The sequence below is a fragment of the Prionailurus bengalensis genome, chromosome A3 (assembly GCF_016509475.1).
Source record: "Prionailurus bengalensis isolate Pbe53 chromosome A3, Fcat_Pben_1.1_paternal_pri, whole genome shotgun sequence".
Taxonomy (NCBI): Eukaryota; Metazoa; Chordata; class Mammalia; order Carnivora; family Felidae; genus Prionailurus; species Prionailurus bengalensis.
The window spans coordinates 61,696,327-61,709,842 of NC_057354.1; the positions used below are offsets into that span (position 1 = coordinate 61,696,327).

The 13,516-nt window shown below is 41.8% G+C and overlaps 1 protein-coding gene across 7 annotated transcripts in view; it reads right to left on the reverse strand.

Moving 5' to 3' along the window:
• Positions 1-13,516, reverse strand: part of VWA3B (von Willebrand factor A domain containing 3B) — a 202,340-nt gene that overhangs the window by 105,287 nt on the left and 83,537 nt on the right. For all 7 annotated transcript variants that reach the window (XM_043603224.1, XM_043603225.1, XM_043603222.1 and 4 more), the window contains exons 9-10: positions 8,927-9,123; positions 1,801-1,955 (exon numbers count right to left, since the gene is read on the reverse strand). In XM_043603224.1, coding sequence (XP_043459159.1) covers positions 1,801-1,955; positions 8,927-9,123 — 352 coding nt within the window. The remainder of the gene's footprint in view (positions 1-1,800; positions 1,956-8,926; positions 9,124-13,516) is intronic.

Genomic DNA, 13,516 nt, shown 5'->3' on the forward strand with positions numbered 1-13,516 from the left:
ATAGTATATTCCACCCAACAAAAGCAGAATATGTAGTTTTTCTTCATATCCTGGGCAACAAAATAGGTCTCAATAAACTTATAAGAACTAAAGCCATACAGTATCCCTCTGTCCATAGTGCAATTAAAAGCTATCAGGAAAAGCCACAAATACTTGAGAAGAAAACAACATATTTCTAAATAACCTTTGTTCAAAGAAGAATTAAGGGAAATTTGCAAAATATTTTTAAGTGAACGTAATGAAATACAACATAATGTGAGAGGCAGCTAAAGCAATATCCCAAGAAAATTTAAATGCTTATATTAGAAAGAAAGTTCTCAAATCAGTGATCTAAGCATCCATCTTAAGAAACTTAAAAGTAAGGAGAAAGAAGGAAATAATAAAGAGTAGAAATCAATGGTACCAAAAGGAGAAAACCATACAGAGAAAAAAAACCCACTGATACCAAAACCTGGTTCTTTGAAAAGATCAATAAAATGGATAATCTCCAACCAGGCTTAAAATAAAGATAACATAAATTACTAACATCAGTTCTATGTGTATGTGAAGAAATGGAATACATAATTAAAAACCTTCCTACAAAGAAAAACTACAGGCCCAGATTGTTTCAGTAGTGAATTCTACATACATTTAAGGGAGAGATGATACCAACTCTCCACAAAGACTTCTGGGGAATAGAAAAGAGGAGAGAAGTTCCCAACAACCCCTAACACTTGGTGGGTGGAGAAGGACAAATAGATCTGGCAGGTACCAAGTGGAGTGTCTTAAACAGCATCCTTTTTCCCCAGACCTGAAGTCCAAACTACTGTCCCCAAAAGTCAACCCCAAAACAATAAACAGAAGACTCCAGACACAAGGATTACTTGCTGTAAGTTACCCACTGCCAGTTGGGTTTTAAGAAACTGGGGCTCTGAAAAGTTAATATGAGGCACACAGTTGTCTGCAGGTTGTGATTTTATAGCAGAAAACATAGAAGGATGGAAGGAACTCTCATTTTCAAGTGGTTACTGCCCACTGAGTACTAGTCTATACTCTATAATCCATAGGGCACATTTGTAAATGGCATTATCATTCCCACTTTATAAATGAAGAAACCAATGCACAAAGACATTAACTAACTTGCCCAGGGTCACACAGAAAGTGGCAGACCTGGTATTATAATCCAGCTCCATCTGACCTCAGAGGCCATGCACCTAAATGGATTTGGTCTTTGTGGTCTAAAGCTGTCCTCTGGCATCAGGGAGGTGAAAGCATTAAGGTAGATCATCCCCATGGGACTGATGCTGAGGTCACAGCATTAGTACCTCAGATGCATTAGCACTGGCAGATTTTAAGAACCAGCAAGGTTGACAAGGACCACATGAAGTTATTTTTAGCTGAATATACATTATTCCATTGTATTAAAATACTCCACAACATTGTTAACAGTTGCCTTGAAATGTAATATACAAGTACAGAGGACAGGTGTAATACAATTTGCAATATGTTTGTGGCCCACAAAAAATGCAAGACATGAGCAGAAGCATTCCTTAGTCTCCTATAGTGATGTACAACCAACATAATGACACATTTCTTTGCTGTCTTTTTTAAAAAGTCTGCTTGGAATCAAAGCAGCTTGGAATCTGGATCCAAACATTCCCCTTTATTACAAACAAAAAGCCACGAGCAAACCATCAGATGGCAACCCTGACATAACAATGTTAATTGGCTGTTTTTTGTGGTTAAGCATTTACAGAGAAGTCACAGATTTTAGTTTCAAGGGAAACTAGACCACTTGTACCCTCCTGCAAATTTACCAACCTCTTCTGAATCTGAGCAAGGACTGTGTGGATTCTCTCATTGTACCAGGTACACTTCTCTTTGGTAATGCAGACGTGGACCAAGCTCCCATCCTTCCAGGGTGCATGGACAAATCTGCTGCAGTATTTCGCATGGACTGTCTTCTTGTTGGTCTCCTAAATAAAGGACAAAGTACAGAAGCCATTCAGACCATTCAAAGAAGAAATCTCCAGATGGCACCCCATCTCTGCCTTATTTATACAGCTCCTAGCACTCACTCCCATGGTAAAATCATTCAACTGCTGGTTCAACCAACATGTACTGGGGCCTGCTCTATATGGAGCCCTGTGCCAGATGTCATGAATGATAGTCAGAAAAACATGTGCAATCTCATCTGTGCCCCAGAGAAGATAATGTTTCCAGCAGGGAGACACTGTATGCACATGCTCACACGCATGCACCCACACACAGAAAGTTAGGAAGGCAGAGCACTAGACATCCAGCACCTGGTGCTAGGTTGATACAATAATAACTGGGCAATCTGACAAAGAAGAAAGAGTTCTCAAGGACTAGAGGGTCAGTAGGACTCTCTGGAGGAGGTGGGACTTAAGATTCACACACACAAAATCTTTCCATTATTACTCCCAGCCCCAAATGAAGAAAAGTAGCCAAGAAACCCATTCTACACCTAGCATCCTCTACTGGTACATACAAAACTGGTCTGAGGACAATGGCTTCCCACACATAGAGCTCACTCAACTGATTTGTGAATTTATCAAGCACAACTCCATGTCACCAGCAATACAATCTTCTAGGCAGCAGCACTAGAAACCATAAACAAAGACCAAAATTCCTGCCTTCATGGAGCTCACATTACAGGGAAAGAGCTAGATAATAAACAATCATACAGCAGGTCAGATGGTGACAAATGCTATAGAGAAAAATAAGGAAGGAGAATAAAGAACAGGGGATGGGAGGGGATGGAGAAGTTTTTTTTTTTTTAAGTTTATTTATTTCAAGAGAGATGGAGAGAGTGTAACCAGAGGCAGGGAAGAGAGAGAAAGAGAGAGAGAAAGAGAGAGAGAAAGAGAGAGAGAGAGAGAGAGAGAGAGAGAGAGAGAGAGAGAGAGAAAGACAGAGAGAAAGACACAGAGAGATAAAGAAATCCCAAGCAGACCATGCATTGCCAGCAAAGAGACCGACATGGAACTCGAACCCGTGAAACTGTGAGATCATGACCTGAGTCAAAATCAAGAGTTGGACACTTAACTGACTAAGCCACCCAGGCGCTCCAAAGAAGTTAAAACCTAAAAAAAAGAAAGCCTTAAACAGAAGGTAAAATATGAGCAAAGACCAGCAGGAACAAAAAGTGTGGCCATATGGAGATCTGGGGGAAGCTTGAGGACTCAGCAAGTGCCAAACCCTGTGGTAAAAGTGTGTGCTTAGCATGTCTGTAGAATTTTAGGAAGGCTGGTGTAGTCCAAACAGAGTGAGCAAGGGTAAGGGGTGAGATGATGCTAGGGCAATATGAGGAAGAGAGCCAGATGCAGACTCCGTAAAGCCTACTGGCTAATGGAAGTGACTCTGGCTTCTCCTCTGAGTGAAAAAGGAACTATCCAAGAACTTTAACATGACAAGAGACAAATTTTTTAAATTAAGATATAATGGACATATAACATTATATTATGTATACAATACGATTTGATATATGGATATATTATAAAATGATTACCACAATAAATAAGTAATGCCCATCACCACACATACAGATTTTTTCTTGTGATCTATTTTAAGATCTACTCTCTTAGAGAAGTGACAGAATTCATAGTTTTAAGTTTTATTTACAATGTTAAAATTTAATTTATAAAAATATCATTTTGAAGGTTACTCTGGCTACTCTCTTGAGAACAGACCATAGAGGGTCAAGGACAGAAGCAGGTCCATACCAGGGTAGTATCAGAAGTGGTGAGAAGTGGTTGGATTCTGAGTTACAGACATATTATGAAGACAGAACTGACAGCATTTAATGAGAGGTCAGATGTGGGTGTGGGAGAAAAGAGAGGAGTTTGGGATGACCCTACGGTTTTCAGCCCACAGAACTACAAAAATGGAGTTGCAATGAATTTATGGGAGGAAGATTATGGGAAGAGTAGCCTTGAATGGGAAAATCTGAATCTGGTGTCTGATGTACTAGGTTCAAGGTGCCTATCAGACATCCTATTGACATGGCAAGTAGCCAGGTGGAGATAAGGGAAGGACTCAGGGCTGGAGATTTAAATGTGGAAGTCACCAGCATGCACACAGTATTAAAAGCCACAGGACTTAATGAGATCATGTAGAGAATGGGTACAGAGAGAGAAGAGGTCCAAGGACTGCACTTTGAGGCCCTCTGGCATTTAGAGGGTGGGAACATGGGAAAGAAGTAACAAAGAACACTAACAAAGAATAGCCAGTGAGGTAAGAGGAAAACAGGACAGTGTTTTCTGCAAGCAAATGAATTTCAAGGAAGTAACCAACTATATGAAATGTTGATAGTAGGTCAAGTAAGAATGGGACTGAGAACTGACCCCTGGATTTAGTAATACATGTATCCCTGGAAAGAGAGGGTTTTGGTGGAGAGGGGGCCTTGCTGAAGTGAAGTGCATTCAAGAGGGCATGGGAGAATTGCCAAGACTAGAGAAAGGGAACATATATAACTCTTGAGGAGTTGGATTCTACAAAGGAACAGAGAAATGAGGCAAATGAGGCAGAAGCAGAGGCAAGTATGGGGATCAAAATCCTATATTTTTAAGATGAGAGAAAGAACACCATATTTGTGTGCTGATAGGAAAGATGCAGAAATAAGGGTAATAATGATGATACAGAATAGAAAGGGGGCAAATGAGTAAATGGCAAATAGGGATCAGTGCACACATGGAAGGGTTGACCATAGACAGAAGTGAGGACAATTTAGCCATCCTGGAAGTTATATGGGTAGAACACACAGGCACAAATGCTGGGGATTTGTAGATAAGAAGTGGATGTTCATGAATATTCATTCCAATATTCAATGAAATGGGAAGCAAGGTCACTAGCTTAGAGTAAGCAAAGAGGAGATGGTGTTTGAAGTTTGAGGAAAAAAGAGTAGACATCTTGGAGAATGAGCATCTGAGTGGATTGGAAAACTACAGGAGGATTGGTGGACAGCACAAGAGATCCATGAGTTCTTCATGGAGAGATTCATGAAGTTAGAGGTCATGAATTTAAAGGGAAGCCAGGTACCGTGGCTATGTGCTTTTCTCTGGTTTTTTCTGCTGCAGTCAGATGCACAGCTATAATGCAGAAAAGGCAGAGAAGTGGATTTAACCAGGGTTGGGGTTTTGCCAGATGAGAATAATAATTTAAGAGAGGAAAAGTAGCTGAGCATGTACAAGAGGGACAAAAGGATAGAGAGAACAGACAACAGGGAGTAGAAATAACAAATTATATAATCCCAGTGAGTTGAAAGATTGGAATTAGGTAGTAGAGGAAATGACCTTAAAAAAAGAGGTCAAAAAGTGGGACCTTTGGAACTGATTTATGTGGGTTATGATGGAAGAGTTATTTGTAATGACAAGGTCAAGGGGATGCCTATGGCAGGATTGGTAGAGATGGGGTGGAGGAGAAAGTCACCAGAAAAGAGGAGGTCAGAGAAATGAAAGGCTAGGGTGTGAGAAGGGTCATTTTCATGGGATTAACATTAAAAAATGGTTGGATCCAGTGACAGCAAGTCACAAGCTACAATCTTCAATTAATGATGGGGGTAACCTGGGAGTCAGAAAATGTCAGCCATAGGAAGTGTCATGGGTGGTACATTCTGATGACATAGGAAGACAGAGGGAGAATGGTCAAGAAACAGCAACAAGGAATAAGGAAGGACAGCACCCACCTCTCCCACCCACAGGTCCAAGGAGAATGGGAGAGAAACCAGGGTCCTCGAGAAAAAACCCAAGCAAGCAGGCAAAGAGAACACTGCAGAGCACTTGACACTACAGTGGGTGTACTGATATCTTCTAGTTCTGTGGGGCACAGTGGAGGGAATTTAGGAGTCAGGGAGGAATGGAGGAAACTCAGAGATGGGAATGAGGATTGAGAAGTCTGGTGGTGAATGATATGAACATGGATGAAGGGCATGATGAGATCAGTCTTGATGTTCCCAAGACAGGCAGACAGGGGAACCACATGTCAACCACAACATAAGGATGGAAGGAGAAAGATGTCCTCTCTCTCATTCTCACCATGTTCTTATCCCTCAAGAGTTCTCCCTAGTCTCAATCCCAAAACATGACCTTCTAACTGTGCGTTATGCACTCCCAGATGGAAACACACCAGACCATATGTTACATGAATACGGGTGTCAGACAGCAGAGTGTCAGAATGGGAAAAGCACAGTGTAAGGTCCCAGCAGATAGTTCAAACCCTGCCATCTCATGATATAACCTCTCAGAGGCCTTGTGACTTTGTCTTCTCACGTGTGCTATGAGAGCACAAATACTCACCTTGCATATAAAGCCCCACAGGCATTCCATAAATGCTCATTTCTGATTCACAGTGTTTGTAATTAAAAAAAAAAAAAGAAAAAGAAAGAAGGTAACCTCTACTGGGCATCTCCTAAGTGCCAGGCACTGTACTCAGACATGCATTTTTTAGTTTGGACTTTACACCACTCATTTACAGATGTGGAGAGTAAGACAAAGTGTTAAATTATTTGCTCAACATCTCTAAATTAGTAACTGGAGAAGTAGCATTTACAGGCAGGTCTTCCTACCCCAAGTCCAGACCACATGGATCGGTACCTAGTGAAAGCTCAATGAATATCTGTTAGAGGAATAAATGGCAAGACTAGAGTGGGTCTGTGAACATCAAGGCTGGCTCTGTGCACAAACAGCATGAGCAGCCATGAATGCAATGTGATTTAAGGGGTGCCTGAAATCCTCTAATTGGAAATGCATTTTTAAATGTTTGTTTGTTTATTGAGAGAGAGAGAGAAAGGGAAAGCACGAGCAGGGGAGGGGCAGAGAGAGAGGGAGACAAAATCCCAAGCAGGCTCCACACTATCAACACAGAGTTGAACACAGAGCTCGAGTCCCTGAACCACAAGATCATGACCTGAACCAAAATCAAGTCGGTTGCTTAACCGACTGAGACACCCAAGTACCCATGGAAATGCATTTTGGTCTCCTCCTCCCACCTGTTCATCCATCTTAGAAATACTACATAGCAAGGCCTTTTTAGTCATTTATTTCTCAGTGTAAATGAGTTTCCTGGATCTGTCCCTACAAACCAGTTTTTATCATTAGAAGTTTAGGGGGTCCTTCCCAGTGGGGGTCTGGGAGAACCCTAAATAATCAACTTATTCATGGCTTCAGTTACTCCCTACCTCACACACAATTCAATTTTAGGTATAAATCCAGATAGCTTGTGGCCCCAAATACTGAAAATAAAATTGTCCCTTTTCCATCAATATTTGCGGAGATAACTGTACTTTACACTTCTCAACTTCTACTGTATTATTTTTAGCACAAGAAATTTGAGGTAAAATTCCCCATTTATAAGCCAGACTCTTCAACCTGTCCCCATAAGATTTTGTTTAAATTGTCAAGAAAAAATAAGGAGAAATCAGTTTTAGAGAGGACTTCAACATACCCCATTGTCACCAGCTCACAGTGAGCTATGTTCAAATTGACATGGATTGATATTTCTAAATATCCAGGGCCTAATGTATTTAAAAAATGAAAATCTACATATTATTAGATTACATACGATAACATATGATTTCCTGAACTAATAACATTACTGAATAATGACTACAAAATCAGAAAACTGTGCTGGGGGAGGAAACCCACAAATGAAATTTCCCTGCAATATGGCAATTACTCCATATCCCAGTGTAGGGGACACAACTCCTGGACACAAGTCTTCTGTCAATTCTGCATTTCTCTCAACCAATTTTTACATTTTCCTCCTTGTAGTTCACTGTAAACACATGGCACTAAGAAGGCTAAAACACCACATCGTGTGGTTAATGTAGCCCCCACGGAAAAAGCCCTTCCTCAGGAGGATGCACAGAACCCAGTGGCCAGCCAGCCCAAAGGAGTGGCAAAGACACTGGGGTTTTACCTCTATAGGATGGACAGACATCTCAGTGATCATGACATTGAATCAGAGCCTTAGAGAATACATAAAGTGACGGTACATTGGAGGACCTTGATTTCCTCTCCAGTGGTCTCTCCTGGGCTGCTGTTACTGGCACATCTGCTTTGTTGCTCACATTTTGATTTTCACTTCAGAGTATGGGCCTTTACTATCTTCTAAAAGAGTTTTCCTTCAGTTTTACAAATTTGGAATATTCATTTTATCCTGATTTTCTGTTTCCTATTGTGATACTTTTTAGTCTTTCTATAATTCTAAACTTCTGACCATCTTCTGGGTACTGTCTACACATCAGTGTTTTGCAGAGTGTGGACCCTGGACCAGTAGCTTCAGCATCATCTGGGCCCTCCCTCAAACTCACTGACTCAAGCATGCTGAAGTTTAGGAACCTAATTATCCTTTGATTGTGAACCAGAGTCAAGCATTTTGAGAAGCTATGTTCCTTCCAGAGCCATTGACACAATGGAACCACCTTTTGAAAGTTTTCAATATACACCTGTCCAGTGCCATAATCTCTTAAGAGAATTTCTTTTTATACTTATGGGGAATCCACTAAATACTGGCTGGTAGCCACTAGACTAATATATCTTTAAGAGAGTGACAATATAAGAGGACCATAGAAATCCCTGCTTTGGGCATTTTCACCATCCAATTCACCAATAAAAGGTGAATAACTGACAAGGTTGAATAATTCTGAGACTCATAATGCCAGCTCCTGGCTTATGTACCATTATTGTGTAATCTATTTATATTCAGAAACCATTCCCAGACATGGTCTCCACATCCCCAAGTGGTGTTCAGTGAAGTGTAACATGGAAAGCACAAAGCCATCTTCCTTCGTGGAAACCCAAGCTGGTTTCCCTCCATGCTGCCTTTCAACCTTGGTCTTGCCCTGGATTCTAGTCTGAGGGGGGCCTCACCCATCCAGGGCACCAAAGGAAGCCCATAGCCATGCCCAGGAGTTCACTTCACTTACCGCACTAGTCTGCACAGACTCATTTCCTGGTTTGGCTTTTACATCAACGACTCCATCAGCATGGCGGAAGGAGCAGTCAGCAAGGACGTCATAAAAGGACAGCCCCTGGGCTTTCAAGCCATATTTCTGTAGCCACTTCTTGGAGTCCCAGGTGTTCTCTGGATTTGATTCATTCTCTACAGAGGTTGCTCCTGATTCTATTTGTGGAATTACAGTTCATCAGTGCCATTCATATTTTGCAAGCCATTTATACTTCACCCCCAACTTAATATTTAGCAAGCGGGAACATATTTTGTTAGGTCACATTCATTTCAGGAAGCATGATTTCTAAACAGGACTGGCAAAGAATTAGTTCACCAGACTGGAAGGCAGGGATCTGCTACTTTTCATCTCATTTCTTCCTTTACCTAAGTTGCCTACCCCATGCATATGGGAGATGGCTGGCAGACCAAGGCCATGTGTCAGGAGAGCATTAAACTTGGGGTCAGAAGCTCTGGGTTCAAGTCATGGCTCCACCACTTACTAGCTCAGGCAAATTGCTCAGACTTGGATGAATCACTGCACTTAACCTCTCTGAGCTTCCACAGAATTGCTTACCTGCAGATCGAAGATAGCATCTGTTTGGCCTTCCTAAATGTGTTGAAGCGATTCAATGAGAAAAGTTACGCGAAAGTGCTTTTTGATGAGTGGGGGTGAGAATTAGGGGTATGTAACCTGTGTTGAGGTAGAAGTCAGTCAACCACAGAAGGCTGGAAGCCTGCTTCTCAGGAGCTCCCCTATTAACTTTGGCGAATGTATTCTGATTCAGAGCCTGGCCCTCAAATCAGCAGGCTCAGAAACCTCATATAGTCAGCTCAGGCACCTATAGCTGTCTCTATAACTCACCCTAGTCAGGCTCACAGGTTAAAGTATAATCCAGAAAGCTAATTGCCCAAATATCCCCAGCCTTAGCACATTCCTTTGCCATTTTCCAAAGATTATCTATACTCTTTAAGTGGGGGGTGGGGGGGTGCTCTGTTAGCTGGTCAGAACACCATACAACAGAAAAGTATTCATCCAGGTGGCTCAAACTACTAGTGCCACCTAAAGGAGACAGGAGTATCTGGGGGTGGGCAAATCTGAAGCTGAGAAGGAGGCACTCGTTTCTGGAGCAGGCTTGCACTAGCCGATGGAAGCTAACTGTACACCTCTCCTCCCAACTCCATGCTCCCTAGAAGCACACTGGTAGGAAAAAATTGACCATGCTGGGAGTATTTACAGAATCTGGAAATCAGAGCTTTTTTATTCCAGGGAGCGCACTGGCAAACATTTACCTGCCTGCCACTGGAAGGCAGGCAGAAAGGACTAGCTCTTAGCCCCATTGAGACCAGCAGAGCCCTAGGAGGTACCAGGAGGGGGTGCTGGGCAAAGAAGTAGTTTTTTTATAACATGTACCACTGCATATTGGGTCTATTAGCCCTAAAAGTTTACTTCCACTTAGATAAGTGGTTTTCAGCCCTGCAGAGTGGAATCCTCTGAGTTCTGTACTGATACCTGAGCCCTACCCATTAGATTCTGCTTTAATTGGTCTGGATATTGAGATTTTTCAAAGCTCCCATGGTGATTGTACTGTGCAACCAAGCTTTACAACTACTGTAAGGTAGAAAGAGCTTTCTAAATTATGATTTGGTGACTCCACCAGTTATGCTTCTATCAGACATAGATTCAAGGTCAAGGACACTTTTAATGAAAAAGAAGCACTCAATATTAGTGCAACAAAATATTACCCATACTTATCCATTATTATATTTAAGGGAATATAAAATTAGAATAGCATTTGATGAAATAAAACACTTTAGAGACAACTGTTTCTCAATAGTATGTAAAGGATCCGCCAAGTAATACTATATGTGAGCCATGTCCTCAGATTTTAATAGAACACCTTATAAATAATGTGCTTAAACCCTCTAGAACCAGACTTTCTCAAAGAAGTTTGATTTTGGCTTTTGAACTTTAAACCAATCTGGCACCAAAAGCCCTTTTGCACATTGTCCCCAGTTACCAGCAGTTGGTTTCTATGTGATTCACAAAGCATCTTCATACCCTGTCCAGGGAACTCAAATCAGAGGTTCCCCAGAGCTTCTCATCCCCAAGGCTCTCCTGTTTTCCTGCATCTCAGGGAAACAGCAAAGAGAACAGAGCCATTTTTGTCAGTGGGATCAGTCTCCTTGGAGAAACCTTTTGAGTGACTATTTTTCCGCAGTTATTGTTAATTACATTCTAAGCCTTTGTCTCCTCTTTCTTCCTACTTTATTCTCCTTCCTTCTTTCTGATTATCAGGTGTAGTAGGAAATAAAATTTTCATTCAGTTATGTCCATAGATAGCAACACACAAATTAGCACATGTTTCTGCTGTTTTGGGGTTGTCTTCTCTTTTTTAAAGTTTATTCAGAGAGAGAGAGAGAGAGAGAGAGAGAGAAATCCCAATCAGACTCTCAGCTGTCAGCACAGACCCTAATGCAGGGCTCAAACCCGAGAACTACAAGATCACGATCTGAGCTGAGATCATGATCTGAGCTGAAATCAAGAGTTGGACGCTTAACTGACTGAGCCACCCAGTTGCCCCAAGGGGTTGCCTTCTTTTAAAAAGACAAGAGCTTTTTCTCAATTATAAATTCAAGCTTACCATAAAAGGACTTCCTAAAAATACATCAAACCAGTAAGGGATTTTAAAGAGCCAGAGACTAACTTTTGACTCTAAGCTTCACCCAGGAACAGGCGGTACAGTCACTTTGATGGGGACTCAAGGAAAACTCCAAAGCAACTTGAACTTCATAAAGGAAAGAAGGGGCAGCCAGGCATGCAAAAACAAAGAGCCTAGGTGCTCCAATGATGAAGAAAGGAGAAAAAGGGGGTAAATCTTTCCACTTTCAGTGCTAATTACACTAATTAGTGGGTGAGCCTCATCTTCCCCAGGTGGGAAGGGGAAGGGCATTATCCATTCATTAGAGTCACTTACTAGAGAGTTCTTTCCATTCCCCTGCAGTTATCTTAATTAAAAGTGTTACATAAATTCTCACCCACAGAGCTTAGGATAATACTTTCATTTATTAGAGCTGTGAGCTCACAGCTCATCCTATTCCATGTGACAGATTGCTAAAGATTTTCTCTCAGTTACTTGCAGGAGAAGCAGCACATGACAGACCATATCTATGCCATCTATAATGTGCCTGGTCCTCTCCATCCTACTTGTCGATCTCAAAACATGTTTTAATGAGCAGGATCTACTGGCCAGTACTTTTGAAACATCACTAGCCAGGGTCACATCAAAAAGACAAAATGGGTACCATTTATCTGTGTCCCTTCCTCCCCACAAGGTGTAGTCCTGTAGTGGCTCATGGCCATCAAGGATTTATCACCATCATAACTGCTCTCCTTATGGTGATGGTTATCCTAATGTGTGAACTTGGCAGGGCCATGGTACCCAGATATTTGGTCAAAGATTACTCTAGATGTTTCAATGAAAGTATTTTTAGGTGAGATTAACATTTTAATGTTTATTTATTTTTGAGTGAGAGAGACACAGAGTGTGAGCAGGAGAGGGTCAGAGAGAGAGAGAGGGAGACACAGAAGCCAAAGCAGGCTCCAGCCTCTGAGCTATCAGCACAGTGCCTGATGCGGGGCTCGAACTCACAAATGGTGAGATCAGACCTGAGCCGAAGTGAGACACTTAACCAACTGAGCCACCCAGGTGCCCTGAGATTAACATTTTAATCAGTAGACTTTGGGTAAAACAGATTACCCTCCATATCATGAGAGGGCCATCTCCATTCAGTTGAAGGCCTTTAATAGGAAAGAGACTGAAGTCCCCTGAGGAAGGGGAATTCTGACAGCAGACTGCCTTGGGACCTGAAATGCAAAACCAGCTCATGAGGGCGGGTGGCCTGTCTGGTCTGTCCTGCAATTTGGACTTTCTAGCTTCCATACTCATTCAAGTCAATTCCTTGAATCTCCCTCAATCTCTATCTCAACCTCTTTTTGTATATACATGCACACATGCACACACAAATGCACACACACACTACATACACACACACATCCTATGGGTTCTGTTTCTGTGCAGATCCCTGACTGATATGCTCATCCTCCTCCACTGAAGAGGACTTGTCCAGCACCACATTCCTGCCATGCGAGGTTCATGTGCCTTTCAAGCAAACTATCAGCTAATGAATAAACTAGAGCTCTAGATCTGACACCGACCTCTGAGAGCATCAAGTTCAGTGTTTCTCGCACTATGGTCCACAAACACTATTTACCCTGCATGTCGGTGGCTATCACTCAGAAAGAGGTTTCTTAGCAAAAAGTTTAGGGAGTTTGAAAATAAAGTTCCAATCGGTTCTTCATCACAGGACTTGTATGAGCCTTTGTTACAGGAATCAGCAGTGGGCCTCACCATGGGTAGAGACATAAAAAGTATTTCCTACAGTTATTTGGTCCCAGAACCCTTTCTGCATAGAACATTTGGGAGGGCTTATATTTGATAGACCACAGTTTGGTACACACTTCCCAGCATCCCTATTATCATGAGTGTCATGAGACACTAAGCCAACA